At 39.8% G+C, this 18,985-nt stretch overlaps 4 protein-coding genes across 7 annotated transcripts; 3 read left to right on the forward strand and 1 right to left on the reverse strand.

The window, feature by feature from the left end:
* Positions 1-32: 32 nt before the first annotated feature.
* Positions 33-9,653, reverse strand: samd8b (sterile alpha motif domain containing 8b). Of its 4 annotated transcripts, XM_078279611.1 has the most exons (7): positions 9,624-9,653; positions 9,282-9,388; positions 3,650-4,225; positions 2,332-2,427; positions 2,107-2,224; positions 1,864-2,014; positions 33-1,317 (listed from the first exon to the last, which is right to left on the reverse strand). In XM_078279611.1, exons 1-7 carry the CDS (start codon positions 9,636-9,638, stop codon positions 1,013-1,015), a joined length of 1,368 nt encoding a protein of 455 aa, XP_078135737.1. In that variant the 5' UTR covers positions 9,639-9,653; the 3' UTR covers positions 33-1,012. The 4 variants fall into 4 exon arrangements, with proteins under 4 accessions (XP_078135737.1, XP_078135734.1, XP_078135735.1 ...); XM_078279608.1 differs by lacking the exons at positions 9,282-9,388; positions 9,624-9,653 and adding an exon at positions 5,128-5,299; XM_078279609.1 differs by lacking the exons at positions 9,282-9,388; positions 9,624-9,653 and adding an exon at positions 4,745-5,063.
* LOC144536668 (dual specificity protein phosphatase 13A-like) lies at positions 5,692-6,501 on the forward strand. The gene is made up of 3 exons (XM_078279929.1): positions 5,692-5,828; positions 5,934-6,148; positions 6,308-6,501. The coding sequence occupies exons 1-3, from the start codon at positions 5,692-5,694 to the stop codon at positions 6,499-6,501; spliced, it is 546 nt and encodes a 181-aa protein (XP_078136055.1).
* Positions 8,525-9,948, forward strand: LOC144536460 (dual specificity protein phosphatase 26-like). The gene is made up of 3 exons (XM_078279615.1): positions 8,525-8,652; positions 8,856-9,073; positions 9,562-9,948. The coding sequence occupies exons 1-3, from the start codon at positions 8,525-8,527 to the stop codon at positions 9,771-9,773; spliced, it is 558 nt and encodes a 185-aa protein (XP_078135741.1). The 3' UTR covers positions 9,774-9,948.
* A 4,858-nt stretch (positions 9,949-14,806) lies between these two features.
* On the forward strand, positions 14,807-18,253 carry LOC144536459 (dual specificity phosphatase 29-like). Its single transcript, XM_078279614.1, has 3 exons — positions 14,807-14,961; positions 17,099-17,319; positions 18,048-18,253. The coding sequence occupies exons 1-3, from the start codon at positions 14,807-14,809 to the stop codon at positions 18,251-18,253; spliced, it is 582 nt and encodes a 193-aa protein (XP_078135740.1).
* The last annotated feature ends 732 nt before the right edge of the window (positions 18,254-18,985 follow it).

Here is an 18,985-nt window from a genome sequence, read left to right on the forward strand (position 1 = left end):
TCTGTTGTGTCACTGTATGATGATTTAAAGCACTACACAACTATCCAACAGTAAACATGAAATATTTGGGACATTTCTACACAGAGAAACCTATCATAACACTCAAGGTAATTGGCAATTGGAATTATATTTAAGACAGGTGGAAATAAATCTTTGATTACATGTGTTTGGCTGATAATGAAATTATCATACTTTACTGTATCCTTCAATGAGCCATGAATTACTCTACATTCAACATTTAGTAACATTGTCAACATGTAATTATTGTTTCAAGGAATGAAAGACTTTCAAACAATGGCAAAGAAGTAACACCTGTTTCTCAACATGAACATTTTGCTATATAGAAAAAAGCAAGTGTAATGTAGATCTTTACATATTGCTTTAATAGTGTTGTATAGAGTTATGTTTTGATAAATTACAAAGTGGGAGGTGAGCCAAAACTTTCAGTCAAGAATCCAGATTCATAACACTGAAATTAATAGGTATTTTAATTGCACAGAAAATGGCCAACTGCTGTGAAGGATTATGGACACTGCTGCCTGAGAATGTTTCGATGTGGCTTCCTTTTATCATGTGCTATCCAAATATACTCTAACAAACATATGAGTAAGTCTTTAAGTTGAGAGGTACTGAAAAATGCAGTTAATGCTACATTAAATGATATCCCTTTAGAGGACAAATAAACAACCAATAAATGAAACACATCTCCACTGTGGTCACTTTTCAAATCAAGCAAAGAGTGTTAATGGGGCTTTTAAGAAACTCTGCAGTGTTTTGTGGATTTTGTTTAATCCACCTAAAAAATGGTGGCAGGGGAGGCCGGTTTGAAGACAAGTCCCGGAATATAAGAAGGTATGGCTCTGTGTATCCCATCAGGCCTCAGTGCTAACAGGATCACAACAGTAGTCTTTGTTGATGAAGATATCACACACCGCTTCAGTTGGCAACTTGACATAGCAGACTAAGACAGCACAGGCTAAGACGTGTCTGACAGTACTGCTGCTGCTGTTCATTATCCAATAAGCCTCCTCATCACAGCAGGTCTAGAGAGAGGCCAACTGTACTCGTTGGGGACGGGCCCGTTGACATTGCTCTCAAAGAAGGAGAACATGGGGAACCAGATGCGAGCTCGTCGACTCTGCTGGTAGGCCCGGGTGTTGGCTAGAGTGTGGTAGTACAAGAAGAGTCTGGTAGTGATATAGAACGCTATGAAGACGTCAATCGAGTAGTGTTCATGTGCAGCCAAAATGAAGAAGATGCCGAAGAGATTCAAGACCCAGGACAACGTGTGAATGAAGTTCCAGCTTCGTGGGGTGTCTGTTTGTGAAATAAGAAGAACAGTGAAGATGCATTGAACAAAATAGCTTTTTCTGTTGTCGTTTGGAGTTTTTACTACACCATCCAGAAATCTATCATATCCTTAGGTGACTATTTCTGTCCAGGTCAGACTGAAGAAGGCTATTTTATTTTATTTTTTATTTTTTTTATTTCAGTTGTAATGCCGAAGGAGGACACTGGATGGCAACAAAGGGACAATGTTCCCAAATACGGCTACATTTTTTCTTCCTCTACATGAGTCTTCCTCATGATTTAGTACTTCAACCTTCTGATGTCACAGCTTTTAATAACAGCTCATAATTTATCATAATGTTCATGAATGAATCTGGACAGACTTAAAAGCTACTCACACGGGGCGCCTGGATAGCTCACCTGGTAGAGCAGGCACCCCATGTACAAAGGCTCAGTCCTTTGCTGCATGTCATTCCCCCTCTCTCCCCTTTCACATCTTTCAGCGGTCCTGTATAATAAAGGCCTAAAATGCCCCAAAAATAACCATAAAAATTAAGAAAAAAAGCTACTCACACTCTGTGACAAAGAAGTTGAGCAAGGTAAGGACCACAGTGTGGCCGCTGAACATGTAGTCACCACATGTATGCACTCCTGTCAGGGTCATCCCAAAACCGCTCCAGATGGCCACAGCTCGCTGCAGTTTGGCCCACATGTCACCATACATCTAGAGGGGGAGAAGAAACGATCAGTACTGTGATCTTTTAAAGAGGCAGATATGTAACGTTTAAGACACACAGAAAACAAATAATGGGTTACCTTTCCTGAGCATTGCAGGTGCTGTCCTGGCACAGACAGGGAGGTGACAAACATAGTGATACAGCGCAGCATGAACACCGTCCCCATGAGGCTGCACATGCGCCGCAAAAGGATAGACCTACAAGTCGTGAGACAAAGTTAACGTCCATAGCATTGGTTTAAGGAACACACTGTAGGTATCCAACAACACAATCCCTGCGGTGACAACATTGTACTCTACTGTACCTGTGTTTATGAAGCAGCAGAACCAGCACCCAGATATTACAGAGGATCACTCCACATGCTTCTGCCATGGCAAAGGCCCATGGTATTCTAGGCACACTGTTGAACAGAGAAAAAAAGAGAGATTAATGCTGAAATGACTAGTCACTTATCAATAAAAAAAACCTCCTAACATTCTCTGGTCCAATTTCTTAAAAGTGAGGATTTGCTGCTTTTATCTGTTTTATATCCTTGTATGTTGAATATCTTTGGGTTTTGGACAGTTGGTTGAACAAAACAAGCAATCTGATGGTTTTATATTACTTTATAAAGTAAACCATCCAAAATTGAGACATTAATCAACAATGAAGTCATAAGATAAATCTTGAATTAACTCTTAGACTCAGTCCTAAAAAGACACTTAACACGTTACCATATTTTGGGTTAAAATACTACAGTTAAGGCTTAAATATTTCAAACAGCTTCTAATTTCTATGTTTAAGTTAAGTTTCATGACTGATATTAGATAACAAAATATGGACTGTAATATCACTATATTAACAGAAAAGCTGTAACTTGCTTCTTCATGTTTTATCGTGCCAAAAAAACAAAAACACAAATCAGCTCTCCCAATAAACATGAAAAGACATTCCATGAAAAGCTCAAAGCTGGTCAAAAGCAACGGGTCACACTACAAAGTAGGTCACTTTAAAAACCACTGAAAGGTCTCTTTGAACCAAAGCCCATCAGGAATATGTGAGGACAATAATAGAAACATGCTACAAAGAAGTAGGGCAATTATAATGTCCACCATCTGGTGTGAAAGTCTAACAAATAATCTGTGATAAATATACACAGGGTTCAAAATTAACATTTTCATCCACCAGCCAAATGGCTAGTAATTGTTCAAATTTTACCAGCCACTCAACAGATTATATTTTATATTTGGCTGTTAGATGGTGCTAACTTCATATTTAATATTATACATATTTTATTTTGATATATATACTATGTATGTAGGTTGTAAATTTGATTCTACACTTGTATATACATGTACATTCTATTCATTCCTCTAAGTATTTTTTCAGTTGGTGTTCTGGTATTTTGATCTTTGTTATCTTATTTATTATTTCTAGTATACAGTATTTCTTGTATTTTCTGTCTGTGTGTGAGTGAGTGTGTATGTCCTTGTAACTTGCTGCTGTAACACAGTAATTTCCCAGTTTGGGATTAATAAAGTCCATCTATATATCTATTTTGAACCCTGAATATACATGTATGGCATTTCAAAAGTCAGAAAAAAAATAAGGCTTAAAGAGTGTCTTATATTTCACACACCCACCTGTCTAGGAATATATCTGGCAGCGGAGGGTATGTGCGCATGTCAGGCACCCTCTCATGCACTATGACCATAACGAAGGATGTGAACCCAAACACAAATACCACATAGATGGTGCTTAGCACTGTCTTCCAGTACTCTGGATCCAGGCGCCTCATCTGCAGCTTGTACTTCCCATTAGTGTACTGGTGATACTCCTCTCCCACTGGTGCGGTGTCAGTGCTGTCACAGTCTCTGCCTGACTCTCCATTACACAGCCAGTCCAAACTGCCTCCGGTACCGGTGGGAGAGCCATCAAAGGGAAAACCCAGCTCCTCCAACACATCAATGTTCTGTTTCTGTAGTTTGCGGATGGACACCATGAGCCGCTTGATGTCCCCCAGCACCTTGAGCTCCAGAGGTGGTGAGCGGAGGTCATACTCGCTGAGGGCGAGCAGGCTGGTGCCATCCAGTCGGTGCTTGTTGCATAGCAGGTCCACATAGTCACAGAAGCCCTCTTCCCTCAGCCACTTGGCAACATGCTTGGGCGTCCAGCGACGGACACTCAGTTGGGTCATTGCCTTTTCCTCACTCTGAAGGCTGGAGAAAAGAACATCAACAACATCAACAACTGAGCTCTCCATTACTGTCAATATCAGTTCCTTATTGACTTCCTTACCAATACACAAAGGATTCTTAAGGAGTAAGCACTATTAGGCACCATTTACTTTCACTGCATCAGCAATACTAAAATACAAACTAAGCAACACTGCCACATAGACAGGAATTCCTGAGCTACAAAGGCAAGCAGAGCATTCACAACTTGAGCAATATATGAGGCAATCAGTGCCAAGAATGTGCTAAGATAAGTTTGCATACACCCTAAAAATGTAGGTGAAGGAGCAGACATGTTGACTTTTGCAATAGTTATAGATAAGGACTTGCTGGCTATTATCCCCAATCTTATTATAGCCCCCACTATCCTACACACTAAAAGGAATAATCCTCGTTTAAGCTTAACTTCAGTGTCCCTGGAAACAAACCCTGTCTCTAAAGTCTTTACCAAGGATTACCAAGATATCCATACAATGTTAGCATATCTACCTGTTGAGTGATTACCTGATATGATGGTACAGTGGCTTGTATGGTTTAGAGAACAGCTATAACTCAGTAACTTTGTCCAGTAAAAACCACCCACTTCACCTGCATTAACCCACATCACTGGCAGTGGCTATCAATAAGGTGGGGCCAGGAGCTAATTCTACGAACTTCTATCAATATCTTGTAACGTTAACGTTAAGATAACTAGCCGACCACATGGTTTACGTTGATGTAACCACAAGCATGCCTTAGGTAGACATGAAACCAAGCGAAAGCCTCATCTGTTTTATCACAGCAACTCTCCCCCGGCATGCTAACGTTAATTCAAGTCTAGCTAGCTAACGTTAGCTAGCAAGCTATGAGCTATCGTGATCAATGCGTGTGCCTTAACGCTCACTCACCCGGACTGAGATGTGACAGAAGACGATACGGAAACGTATTTATTTAGCTAGCTAGCTAAATGGCATCTTACAAGAATCTGAAGAAATCGTATTTGCTTATGTTGCACTAACACGGGCTTGTTGGAAATCATTTCGCCCTGGCTTCGTGCTGGTTAGCACTGTTGACAACACAAGGCGGTAATGTCCAGAGTAGCTGCGCACGTAAAATCACGGGGCTCCAGCTGAGCAAAAGTGACATCTACTGGTGAAAAGAGTCCACTGCAGAGTCTTTAATTCTGCATTCTTGGAATTGTTATGATCAAAGAAATTACGTCTTTGTGAAATAAATTAAAGGCCACAAAATACCACAACATGTATATATAAAAGATTTAGAGGCGTGAGCTTGGACACAATTTAGATTATGGGTCACTGATTTAATTTTAGACCAAGGACACCTGTCCTTGTCAATACCAACATGTTCATAAAGCCTCAACAGAGTTGAAAAAGAAATGTTGGAGGAAAAAGTCATACAAATGGGTAGTTTCAGAGTTATGTAAGCAACTACAAAGATTCATTTAGTCATCTATGAACAATCTACCGGAAAGTAAAGCAGTTTCTCCTGCCACTCCATCTGTCAAAGACTTGGTGAAGGTTTTGTATGGAGGAAAAAGATTTGGTAATCATGTGAATGAAGTTTGGCCTAACCTATTCATTGGGGACATGTAAGTATTTGACATTGCTTTTGACAGCTTATAAAATAAAAGTATCTCTAGATTGTTTCCTTCTAATGTGTTTCTTGTTACAATTCCTGTTTCCTTTGTGAACAGGTCAGTGGCCAATGATCGCTACAGTCTGTGGAAGCTGGGAATCACTCATGTTCTGAATGTAGCTCATGGGAGCATGCACTGTCAGGGGAGTCATGACTTCTATGGCTCCAGTGTGGATTATTATGGAGTGCCTGCAGATGACTCACCGTACTTTGACCTCTCTCGCTACTTCTTTCCCTCTGCTGAGTATATTCAGAGTGCACTTGACATGGCTGGTGGTAAATACCCATCGTGTTGCTTTATTGTCACTCAGTTTTTTTTAGTTTTTTTTTATCTCAGGTCTCTCTGCAAGTCACTCATCTTATCTGGAATAAAAATCCCAGTATCACCTCATGCTTTAGGTTCATTATAATCTTTTTCTCCTTCTTCACCAGCTCGGGTTTTTGTCCACTGTGCAGTTGGAGTGAGCAGGTCTGCCTCCCTCATCCTAGCCTACCTAATGATCCACCAGCATTACACCCTGCTAGAGGCTATCAATAAGGTCAAAGAGCACAGATGGATTTTCCCAAACAAAGGGTTTCTCAAACAGCTTCGTGCTTTGGATATGAAACTACGCAAGACATCATGAGTAATCCTCTGCACCTCAAAAATTGATTTTTTTTAAATTACTAAATTACTTTTACTACTTTTACTATTATTAAAAGCCTGTTTCCCTCAAGATGAATGAAGAATTCATCGTCTGCCAGTGGAGGGAGTTAATGTACTTTTGACTTTAATCAGTTTGTTTCAAGAATGGTATTGAATCTATTGACCCGGGTGCTGTGTTTAATGTGAATCATGCTGCCTGTTCACAGGATATTGACCCTTATATTAGTAGGAAATCATTGCAATCACCTTACCCTTAGAATCCATTTTAAGACTCAGAATCGATAAAAAATACTCATTTAATCTTTGTTTTATGTTGAAGGAAATTTACATCCACTGTGATGTGTTGTGTATTCACTTTAAAACAACATGAACAATCAATAGATGGTTTATAACACTGGATAATTTAGTTGTAAGCAGAGTTAAGTACATTTTAAATGTTGAAATTTTGTGATTTATTCTTAATTCTCAGAAAAAAAACCTTATTTTCTTGCCTTCTCTAAACTTTCTTAGATGTGTTGAGTTGCACTGGGGTAGAATTTGTACTCATGACCTCAACTATTCTTAAGACCTTGTAAAACCACTTATCAGTGTATGCATGTTCAATGGTCTCATGTTGTGCACAATTTTTATTGACAAGGATTTAACTGCCAAGACGATCTCAGCTGCTTTTCACACTGTTCACATGCTGAGCAAAATTTACAATAACTGCAAATGTTCCTGCAAATGTCTTTTGTTTCCCTGCATGTTGCAGTGTCAGTAGTGTAGTGTAGTGTCAGTATTGTCCTCTCAATTTCTGTCTTGTTGTTCCAGTGGTAGACTGGATTTCGGCCAATTTTATGTTATGGAGTCAAATGCTGGAAAACATTTTACGGTTTCTGAGAACATACGGTAGGTCTTTGAAACCTGACAATCTGCCTTGGCAGGAAGTTGACTATATAACATGAGAGAGTTTAGATTCCAATGGTCTCTTCTTACATCTTGTAAATCAGATGGAGAGAAAGTGTGGAATTTATTGAATATTTCTAATAAATGCTTGGATAACAGCTTGTCTAATACACTGTGTATGCACAGTATCGACTGAGCCTCTTCACACACAGGAACACACACAATTACACCTGCATCTCACCAGAATCACACATTCACCAGCAGGAATGGATTTTATTTTTATGTACATATCAGATGGGATTTGGTCCATCCACACAAACCACTGTAGATACATCAATAAGCAGATGCAGCAATCAATCAATAAATGTCTCCAGGTCAAAATGACTGGAGACATTTATTGACTTTTTGTATACAACAGCAGTATTTTTATTTATTTATTATTATTTTTTTTACATAACATCATTGCACCACATTTTACATACATGTTCATGACCCTGAATGAAGAGAGGTCAATACATTTCAAGGCTTAAAAGAGAGGTTAAATATGTTTTTCTTCTATTTAAAAGCTGGAATGGGTGAAATTGACCTGCCACATAATAGCAGGGTTAAAAGAGACACTCAAAGCAGTGTGAGGGTTTATGTCATGTGCAGCCAGCGGCAAAGCTTAATTTTTTCCCTCTTGAGCTGATTTGCTTTCACACAATATTTATTTCGGAGCAGTAAACTAGCTGCATTAAACTGTTGCAGTATTTCTGTTCCATAAATGCTGCATTAAAGTGGACTTTCTGCCATCCAGTATAAGCAATGCACTTAAACATTTTGTCTATAATTGCATCCAATTATCACTGCATTATGAAATTATTCTTTGTTTGAGGCTTATTAAATTAGAGTCCCACAGCAGTGGGAAAAGCAGAGCTCGGGCTGCTCTGTTTGTTGTTCTGCCCTCTGCACGAGTAAGACTACACGCTAGGTTAAGCACTAAATCGGGTAACTGTTCAGTGACCGCAGATAAACACCTGTTCGTACAGATCATCCTGAGCCAGAGTGGACGGGAACCGCTTTGATACAACATACATTTGGACCAGCAATCGATCCAAGACGGGGGTTTTGGACCTAAAATGTCAGACTTGAAAGGCAAGAGAAAAGAATATCTAAGTGTGAAGGATCTGCAGAAGGTTTTGGACTCGTGCAAACTACATCTGAGTCAAGTTGATGAGGTCTGGCCAAACATATACATAGGGAATGTGTAAGTATACATTTCATTTCAGACTTAATGAGTTTGCCTCACAAGGAAATGTGAAACCTGTTACTTGTAAATGTTAAACTGTTGTTGTCATCTTTTATATAACTCCTGCACATGATTGTGTTTTTCTGGTACAAAAACATTGTGCTGTAATGCTTAGTGTTCACAGAAGTCTTGAACCTATTTCTGTCTCTTTGTCTTGCTAGGGCAGTAGCCCAAAACAAGACTGCTTTGCAGAAATTAGGTATAACTCATGTATTAAACGCTGCTCACTCCAAGCGAGGCAGCATAGGGAACCAAAGCTTTTATGGCAACGGCTTTGTGTATTGTGGCATTCCAGCAGATGACTCAACACACTTTGATCTGGATGTTTACTTCCAGCCTGCAGCTGATTTCATTCATAAAGCTCTGAAGGCACCTGACGGTAAGATTCTTCTTTTTCACATGAATTGTCATATGCATGCATAATGACTAATTGCATCTTTTATTTCACTCCATACATCCTTAATAAACCGATCCACTCAAATTCTCCCATCATACCGTCCTTTCAATGTCACTTGTCTCCACAATGTAACACACTTGTAATGGTATGTACGAGTATTTTCAGCCAGTAGTAGTAATAAGGGTCTTACCTTGCAGAATTTAAGTCTATAATGTGACAATGGCTCCTTTCAAAGAAGCTTTCAAGAGGACGACGAGTTGGATTAAAGAGACAGTCGGACCAAGCCTGCAAAGGGACCTTAAATGAACAAAGGCAATGAATTGTAGGCACTATTTTTAGCTCACAGCAGAAAAAAAGAAAGGCCAAAGTGTGAGACGGGTAGTCATGTATGATATTAATAAGACAGAGGCCTCTCACTAATCCTTCCTTCACACCACCCCTCTCTCTCCCTCATCTCGTCTGTTCTTCAGGGAAGGTTCTGGTGCACTGCATCATGGGAATGAGCCGGTCATCGACCTTGGTGTTAGCGTACCTCATGATCTACCATCACCTCACGCTCAAACGGGCTTTGCAGAAATTGATCGAGAAGAGAGCCATCTACCCAAACAGGAATTTCCTGGCTTTGCTGTTAGATCTGGATCTTCAGCTGACAAGAAAAAAGAAAACATGTCAGATACTGTAATCAAGAGAAGTTTACACTTATTTAGCCACACATCAGCATTATGTTTAGAGATGGTGATGCCGGTCGGTCTGTTGGTCCAGACTGAAATATTTCTAATCGATTGTCATGAAGTTTGGTTCAACTAATGACTGAATATCTGTGAGACTCCTTGAGATTAACAGTAGGCTAATCTATTATGTTGGCATGTTAAACGTAAAAAAAAAAGAAGAATGGGAAAGCTGCACACATTTAACTACAGATAATAACTCAGCCCTCAGTTTTTAATTAGCATGTTAAATGTTGACATAATAACATTAATATAGGCCTACTAAATGTTATTGTAAGGAGAAAATCTGCACACTCATAACTTTAAAAAAAAAACTCAGAATCAATGTTTCAGAATATAACGCCGTCTTCTAAATATTAGAAAGTCATGCCGAGTTAAACATTAGCATGTTAACATGCTAAGTATGCACATGTTAACATGCTAAGTATGCACATGTTAACATGCTAACATACTAAGCATTACATACAAAATATTAGCAATTTAAAATGCTAATGTTGGCATGCTGACATGGTATTGTAAATATTAGATGCCAACATGTAAGCTAGTTGTTAATATGCATTAAAACATGATGACAGTATGTTATACGCTAACATGTCAGCATTCAGCTCAGTGCACAGCTGAGCCTAAGTACACAAAGTACACTTCAAACTGGAAAGAAGTCTCGGCAAATTTGACAACGCAGAAATGTGGCGGTAAGGTAACAACATAACATGGCCCAGAGCCATATACGGCTCTGACATGGCCTGTTCTCTGGCGCCACCCTGAGGCCAAGCTTTACATTGCTTGCATCACTAGTGGTAAATGAGTTGCAAAGTTGTCTCTCAATTAGAATACAATTTAGTTGTCTGCTTTATAATGAGCTACATAACTTCCTCATGGACCTGCCACCATGGTTAAGGACTTTCTTGTTCTTTTTTTTATGTTTTTGTAGGCAGTTTTGTTAAAAACAAACTTTCTTAACAAAAAGACAGTTTGGAAACTTGATGCAATGCGAAGTGAAAACAGAGACAAGACTGAACAATGAATGCTAATGATTTGATGGAGCTTTTATGACTGTTTATTTATGTCTTTCAGTTACCTCTCATCCTTGTAAGATTTCATTTTCTTCAGCACATCACTTTATTTACAGCCGAATGGACCAAATTTCTTACGGAAAAATGTGTTTACAAAGCATCAGTTTTTTTGTAAACTCTGTAGACGACTCAGAAAAGATTCATGTTTCTGCAATTCAACATTCAAACTAAAAATGGGAATCAATCTACAGCACCCGTCTCTTTAACAAGACCACCTCATCAGTGTTCACAGAATGAAATTCCTTTGGTGTATTTGTCAAGCTAGTTGAGCTGATCATCACTGTACATCAAAAGGTTTCAGATCTTTTGATTGTCCAGGTCAAACACAAAAAGCTTCAAACATGCATCTACTATATAATAGTTTGACAGCAATGGATCCTATTTGTTATAATTCATTATCTCTCAACCTCACTGTATCACACATGTAGTACACACTGAATTATATATTGCATATTTGTATTGTTGGAGTCAGATGTTCAATTTCAAAGGGTTTCATTTATGGATATTTTATTTCAATACAAGAAAAATATATTAAATTTGGATGTTTTGCAAGGAAACATGATACAAATATATGTATTGTATAAGATACGTATTGTTTGTACTTATGTTCATCTTTCTTGTGTAATTCTTTTTGACATGCTACTTTTATGCTTTAGCCAAGACTATGTCCACATCACAGTTTTAACTGTAAACCTTATTTCAGTTTTTCAGTTTTATTTACTTTATATGCGGATCATTCATAAATGAACCAAATATATAGTAAAAGAGATCAGAAACTCCTGACGTGACCAAATGTACAGGTATAAATTTTAACGCATTTCACTGTGGAGAATAATCTCAGTAGCGACTGTGTCAGATTTAAGCTTAGCAGCACTGTTCTAATTCTGTTGCTATTGAAAAAGCTGTGTCCTATCCTCCCTCGTCTGCTGGTAGCTCGGGTAACCTTAAAGGAATGCAGAAGATGATGCCAGAATTATTTTGGGCTGAGATTCAGATGTTAAAATAGCAAAAAAGGTTGCAGGGTAGATTACCAAGGAGAACGCAGACAGTTGTGCTGTCGACCCACATGTAGCTCTTTTACAGAGAGACCTTGAAAAGCAACGTTTCCAGCCAAGGCAAGTGTCTGCTAACAATGTGTTGTTACGGATTTGTTGCAGATAGAAGTCCATGTTGGAAAATATTGATTAGACTTTACAGTGTATGGATTTAAAGTACTTATACCTTTGTTTGCAGGGTAAACATGTTTATAAAGCACTTTAATAAATGAGGATGTACTGTGACGATGCATTGCCTTATGGGACTGCATTGCCTTATGGTTTTACCACACTTTCTTTTATTAATTTGCTCACAAATCTAAGGCTAAAGAGGGAAGTGTAATTCATTAAACCACCAAGAAGCCCGGAGGAGGAAAAAAAAGCAATTTTTATTTGCCCTCCATATTAACCGTGGGCACTTTCCCATACATAGCGTCTTTAATTACACAGAAGTAGAGCAGGAAGGACAGGTTAGCCTAAGGGGGGAGGCTATGAAAGCAGCGCTGCAGCTCAACATGTGCACCAGGGAAATCAGTTCTCTGCCCCGACTGTGGGAGGAAGGGAAGGGTTGTACTTCTAGATCAATGAGGAGAAAGAAAAGCTTCCAGGTACACCGGGCACATGTTGTACTTGTGCAAAGACACAATTTTACTCTGCCTTCAAGACTCACACACACACACTCATATGCATGGAGGATATGCTGGGTCAGATGCAGCTTTTCTTGCATACACCGACACACATTCAACATGCATATGCAGACAGAGCCATCATGATGTTTGAGTGCACCTCCATATGTCCTGGCAGCTTAACAAAAGGTCAGTAAAACAGATTTGTTTGTTGAACAACTTATTCCTGTGGACACAACAATAAGTCTCCAAACCCTGAGTGCCACATTATGTCTCCACTCGCCTGCAGAATGCAAATAAGAAGCTGTTAGGAGTTGTTAGCAGGTGGACCCAAATGCAGAACACAGACCAGGAAGCAAATCAAATATTACAGGTTAATTGCAAGAGTTACTGAAGGAGATGACGGGTCAAGGTAAGTGAATGGCTGGAGAACGGCAAGGGGGAGCAGAGGGAATGAGTTGGCAGGCGAGCAAACAGGATTCCTGGAGGACAGTGAACAAACAAGCAATAGATGAGGTAACAAATGCTTAATTTCCACTGAATGGTTCGGCTTGACTCAACTCACTTTTGGTACCTGGTGCTTTTCTCTATTTCGTTTTCCACTGCAGATAGTACTCTCTCAGTGTAGGCGAGATTCTCAGCTGATCGCCATAGCAAAACCGTGTGAAACTGCCATGACATCATCTTCAACACAACACTCGCTGAATTCTTTCATCGGCAAGATGTCTGTCAATTGTACGACGTAGTGTACGGTGTAGTTTTGCGGGCTGCCATTTTTTTTCTTTCAAATCTGGGGTGAGTGAATAAAAAAATGTGTGGTCGCTATTGACGGTAGCTTGGCTATTTAAAAAATGGCAGGTTTGTGCAGGATGTCCCGTGTTGCGTTCGTGACAGTTCTCTCTGACCAATCAGTGGTCTGCAGTGCTTCAACTCCATCTTGTAGTATTGGCTCAGCTCGCTTGGAACCTCGAAGGAGGTGGTACCAAAAGTACCAGGTGCTATCCACAACCTTTGCTAATTAACCAAAAAAGAGCAAGTCGAGTTGAGTAGTGCCATGCCCTGCCATGCATCGAAAATTCGGCAAAATATACGAGTAGAATCTACTATTTGAGTCACTGGAGTAGGCGTCTAAGCGTAGCTACCAGACTGGAATAACAATCTGGCGATGAGTGGAAGGAAAGCCATGGTTGATTTGGGTTGATGAGGTGATTGTAGCCAGGTGTGTGGTGAGCAGAGAGCCATTAGAGGAGATAAGCTGATTGGTTAACGGCAGGACAGGAACGAGACTCGCACACAGAAGCCGTGACAGAAGCTGAGCTGCCAACAATTTCTTACTATAACAATGCATGCACATCGTTTGTACGTCCTCAGCCTGGAGCAGAATCACACAACTGCCTAAATGGATGCTAATGTATACAGTATGCATAGTATAAGTCTCACAAGCCTAGTGTGTAAATTGTAAATGCACAGGTTGGACCTGCCTGCAGGAAATGAAAAGCTGCTATACTGTAGGCCTTAAATACCAATTTTTCTGTATCTCTGGAGATAAATAAACCCACGTAAGTGCTACTAAACTAAAATAATTAGAGCATCATAAGGTCATCTTACAATTATGCGTTCTTGTGGTCCTTTACTGCGTGAAGTGCTTTTATTGGCATAATTATAGTCTATATTTAAAGGCGACAGGCCTGTATACCTGATGTTCAAATTAACCATCCTCACTGTAATCCCACATTTTATTTCTCTTTCAGTGTTACCTCTCTATTGAATATAGCCTATTAAAAGTCAGCATTCAAAGGAGTATCAAATGATGTCTCAAACTATCCACATTTCCTTTCTTAAACTGTAGATGAGTGAGGTAAAGAAAAACATTTCTGATGCTTTTGATGACCTATCAGCTTCTCAGTGTGGTCCCGATTTCATAGCAATGACCAGTTCTGTTGGTTCAACAACGCCACTCATTATTAAAGCAACACTAAAGAACTTTTCCCGCTTCGGTCTTTCCCCCTACAGGTTGGAAGCGGAATTGTCCATTACATTACATTGTCCAGTTCATTCAAACTACAGATCCGCTACCCGATCTGGCAAACTTGCATAATGTAATGTAATGGACAATTCCGCTTCCAACCTGTAGGGAGACTGAAGCGGGAAAAGTTCTTTAGTGTTGCTTTAAACTCCCAGTTAAACTCTGTTAGAATATCATATGTGGTACTTTATGCGACAGGTTGTAAAAGCAGAAGTGGAGCATCCAGACATGCCCAGAGGCCTCAGCTGTTTGGCGAGCCCTGAGAGGGCAGACAGCAAGTATGAGACCCCCCCGGCTTCAGAACTCCAAAAGCTAATGTGGACAAAGAAAGGGACCAGCAGCCATCTGGATATGGTTCAGCCCAGGATCTACATTGGAGACATGTGAGACCAGGCATACTAATAAAGGATATACAAAGTGTCACCAATGTAAGGGTTACAAAACTATTAGGCTAACATATTAATTGTAAAAGCAGCACCAATATTTTATATTAACAAATATACTTGTTTTTAGTGATGAACTCACAGAGAATTGCCACCTGACTCATTTCAGGGTCTGTTTGTGTATCTCACTACTTGTTTGCTAAGAAGTACGCCATATCAACTTAAGGTTATATGTCAGTGTTCATAGTTTGTTTCTTTTCTTTCTTTCTTTTTTACCTTTATTCATCCAGGTAAGTCGATTGAGAACAATTTCTCATTTGCAATGACGACCTGTCACGTTCACACAGTTACACATTCATACCTGGAAGCTGCTCAGTACAACCACAGTCTGATTTGCTGGCCACTGAGCAGCTCCACTGGAACGGTTGGGGTTAAGGGCCTTGCTTAAGGGCACCTCAGGGGTGGTAATGAGGAAGGGACAAGAGCTGCTCTTTCACTTTCCCCACCCAGATTTTATCCTGCTGGTCTGGGGATTGAACCGGCGACCTCCCGGTCGGTCGGTCTGCCCACCTCTGCTGGCACGTAGTGGGGAAAAAATTAATTTCAGGTTCTATAAAAAAACATCTCATTCTTCAGTAAGAATTTAGTAGCTAAACAGTACTTTTGGGTTGCCAGGTTTTGAACACACATGTAAATGAAGGACCTCATTTACTAATTGTATGTTAGACAAATATGCTAAACATTAGCATGTTACCGTGCTAACCCTTTGCAACATTAACATGCTAACATAAACCATAGCCATACCAAGGGGGTAAGCTTCGCTTCAGAGCGCAAACCTCCTATGGCGCCATTTTGATGCTACCAAACGATCACCCGACGTTAGCATTCCATTGACATCATTCATTCATTTTGACGTCACTTTGACAGCGAATAACTTTACATCTGAAGCGTTTAAAGACTCTATTTGTCCATTGTTTATTTCTAAAGAAAAACGACAATGTATAAAAGGCTCCATTACCTTGTATCTCACGTTATGGCTCCATAGCAGACGTTTTTATAAAAATAGGCTAACGATTGTGTCATAACCACGCGACTTACTGTTGCATAGTAGAGGAATTACCGTATAGTACAGGAGAAGCTCGCAGGCAGTTTTGACTTACATTAGCTGTTTAAGTTTAATTACTAATGTTAACTAGCATTTTAGTTAGCAATAATTAGCCTGTGCCTATGTTATCTCCTTACATATATCGACGCTCTCTGTCTCTGCAAGATTGGGAATGATCGAGATTTCTCTTTGCACAGCTACCAGAAGACTTACAACTTTCAGACAGGTTGCTCACGGCACATTTACGTCGTCTCTCTCAGTTGGAGGCTACGCAGTAACGCTCGGCGCTCACCGGAAAAGTGCTTTTAATGCTTCTAATATCCTTCACTGGTCTCCGTCCAGAGCAATGGGATCTGTTGGTCCAGTTTATCTACAGTCTATGAGCCATACACTAAACATTAGCACATTATTAAACTGCTACTTTTACACAAATTAGCCATGGATGTAGCATTAAAACATGAACATTCTAACAAGCCATCATGCCAAATGTATATAGTTTTTTACAGAAGGTACCGACTAGGTGCATCCAACAGTTACAGTTTAATTTGCACAGGTTTAGACATCTGTCTCTGGGATTTCTGTTACCACACAAATATGATTGTTAGTGTTTACAGTACAGAAACATTAATAAAAATAAAATAGCAAATCATTATTTTTCAAGAAACATTATCTCCATTGCCTCGGATAATCCACAGACCTTGCTGCCAGTTTTTAACTATTTCTTTGGGGGAAAGTTTTTTCAATCCACTATTTATTTATTGTTATTGTTATTTGGTTGAACAGAGCAAGCTACTATGTTACACCAACCAAAACGTTTCATAACTTAGGTGTGGGTCCACAACTTGGCAACACAAACAGCTAACAAATATATAAAGCATTAGTAAATGTTTTATTTACCATGAATATGACAAATTTTAAATCATTTATCAGCATTTCTTATTGCACTATGGTCATATGTATGCTTGGAAATGATGAACCCTTCTTTCACTTCTCTGCCCTGAGAGATAACTATGCTTTTTTTCCCCCCTTTAGGTATGCAGCCAAAGACAAGAGGACACTCCAGGCTCACCACATCACCCATGTACTTAACGCTGCTGATGGGAAGTTCAACGTGAACACAGGCCCCAGCTTCTACCGAGACACCAAAATCACTTATCATGGAGTGGAAGCTTTTGACATGCCATCCTTTAACTTGAGTCCCTTCTTTTACCCAGCAGCCAATTTTATCAAGAACGCTTTGAGCTCGCCAACAGGTGAGGAGCTCTCACCAAGCTCAAGGCATTTCTTAACATTTTCACACATTAACTTGGGGGCAACAAAAAAAAATTCTGCAAACCAAAGTACAGAAATGTGTCAGTCAATTCCCATTACAGCAGCCCCCAGTTGTATCAGTCATTAAAATGCAAATCAAACACTAAACATAATATCAAGCTAATATCTTTCCCCCACGGTAATCTTCTCATAAACTCAGACCTTGGCCAGGAAAATTGTTTTTAAATGGATTGCCCTGGTAATTTGGACATGGAAATTACACAATTATGTTTGTGGCCTGTGTCTGCCTGGCCTTTTATGCAAAGTAAAGTCAGTATCTGACATGACAGTAATAAGATGAGGCCTCCTTATTCACATGCTGGCTGATCTGGGGCTCCAGTGTGTGGCGGGGCCTACAGTAATCCCCAGCAGAAATACACAGACGCCAAGACAGTTCAATTACGCGCTCCCCTGCACCCTAATCCTCAGGCCGGATAAGGAACTAGGGATTACCGTGTGTGGAAACATTTGTTGCAACATTGTTGAAAACTTTTAGTCAGGAGTTTGAAGTACTCCTCTCTGTGATGTTTTTAATCCACAGAGTAACAAATTAGACAGTTAGAATAAAGTCATTGCATGGTTGTAATTATGGACATGGAGCTTGTAGAGGATGGCTGAGCTCTAGACTGAGCAGGAAGTGATGTTGAGTTTTGTTTCCGCTGATTGGCAGGTAAAGTGTTTGTCCACTGTGCGATGGGTCTCAGCCGCTCGGCCACCTTGGTTCTGGCCTACTTGATGATCTACGAGAACATGACACTGGTGGACGCCATCAAAGCTGTCAGCGCCAACAGGAACATCTCACCTAACAATGGTTTCCTGGAGCAGCTCAGAGAGCTGGACGTGAAGCTGCACTGCCAGGGATCATCCAGGAGCTAGAGTGCCAACGGGCGGACTTGAGTTAAAAATAAATTTGGATTATACTGTTGAGTTTGTAGTAGATATTAATTTATATATATTATTTAGATATTGCCTTTTCTTTGTAGACAAATTTCATTTTTTTGTGAAGAAATGAAAGTGACTTAAATTACGTTAAAGGCTTTTTATTGTAATAAACTACGATTTAAAGGTCAAAACCAACAGTGGCCGGGTTGGCTCAGTTGATAGCACAGGCGCACACGTATATAGAGGTTTGTACCTCGACGCAGAGGTCCAGGCTTCGAGTCCGACCTGTGACAGTTTCCTGCATGTCTTCCCCCTTTCTCACCTAGCTGTCCTGTCCATTAAAAGGTGGAAAATAAATAATCTTTAAAACCAACAGTGACTTTGTCCTAAAAAAAAAGGAGGAATGTTGTCTATGTAGACACAGCTCCATTATTTTCCAAAGAGTCATGAAGTTACACTGGGTGACATATTAAAGGAAGAGCAACTACTAAACTACTGTTAACTGCTGTTTCAAAAGAATGAACCTCAACATTGAACTCTTTGTCAACAAAAACATATTAGGAAATGTGCTCATTGGCTTTTTTGCTGGGAGATGGTTGAGAAGATTGATACCACTCTCATTTCGGTGTGCTAAATATGCTAAGCTAGAGCCAGGAGAGCTTATTTAGCATAATGACTGGAAGCCGGGAAGACAGCTATCCTGGCCCCTCTTAATCTCACTTATTA

The sequence above is a fragment of the Sander vitreus genome, chromosome 21 (genome assembly GCF_031162955.1).
Source record: "Sander vitreus isolate 19-12246 chromosome 21, sanVit1, whole genome shotgun sequence".
Lineage (NCBI taxonomy): Eukaryota > Metazoa > Chordata > Actinopteri > Perciformes > Percidae > Sander > Sander vitreus.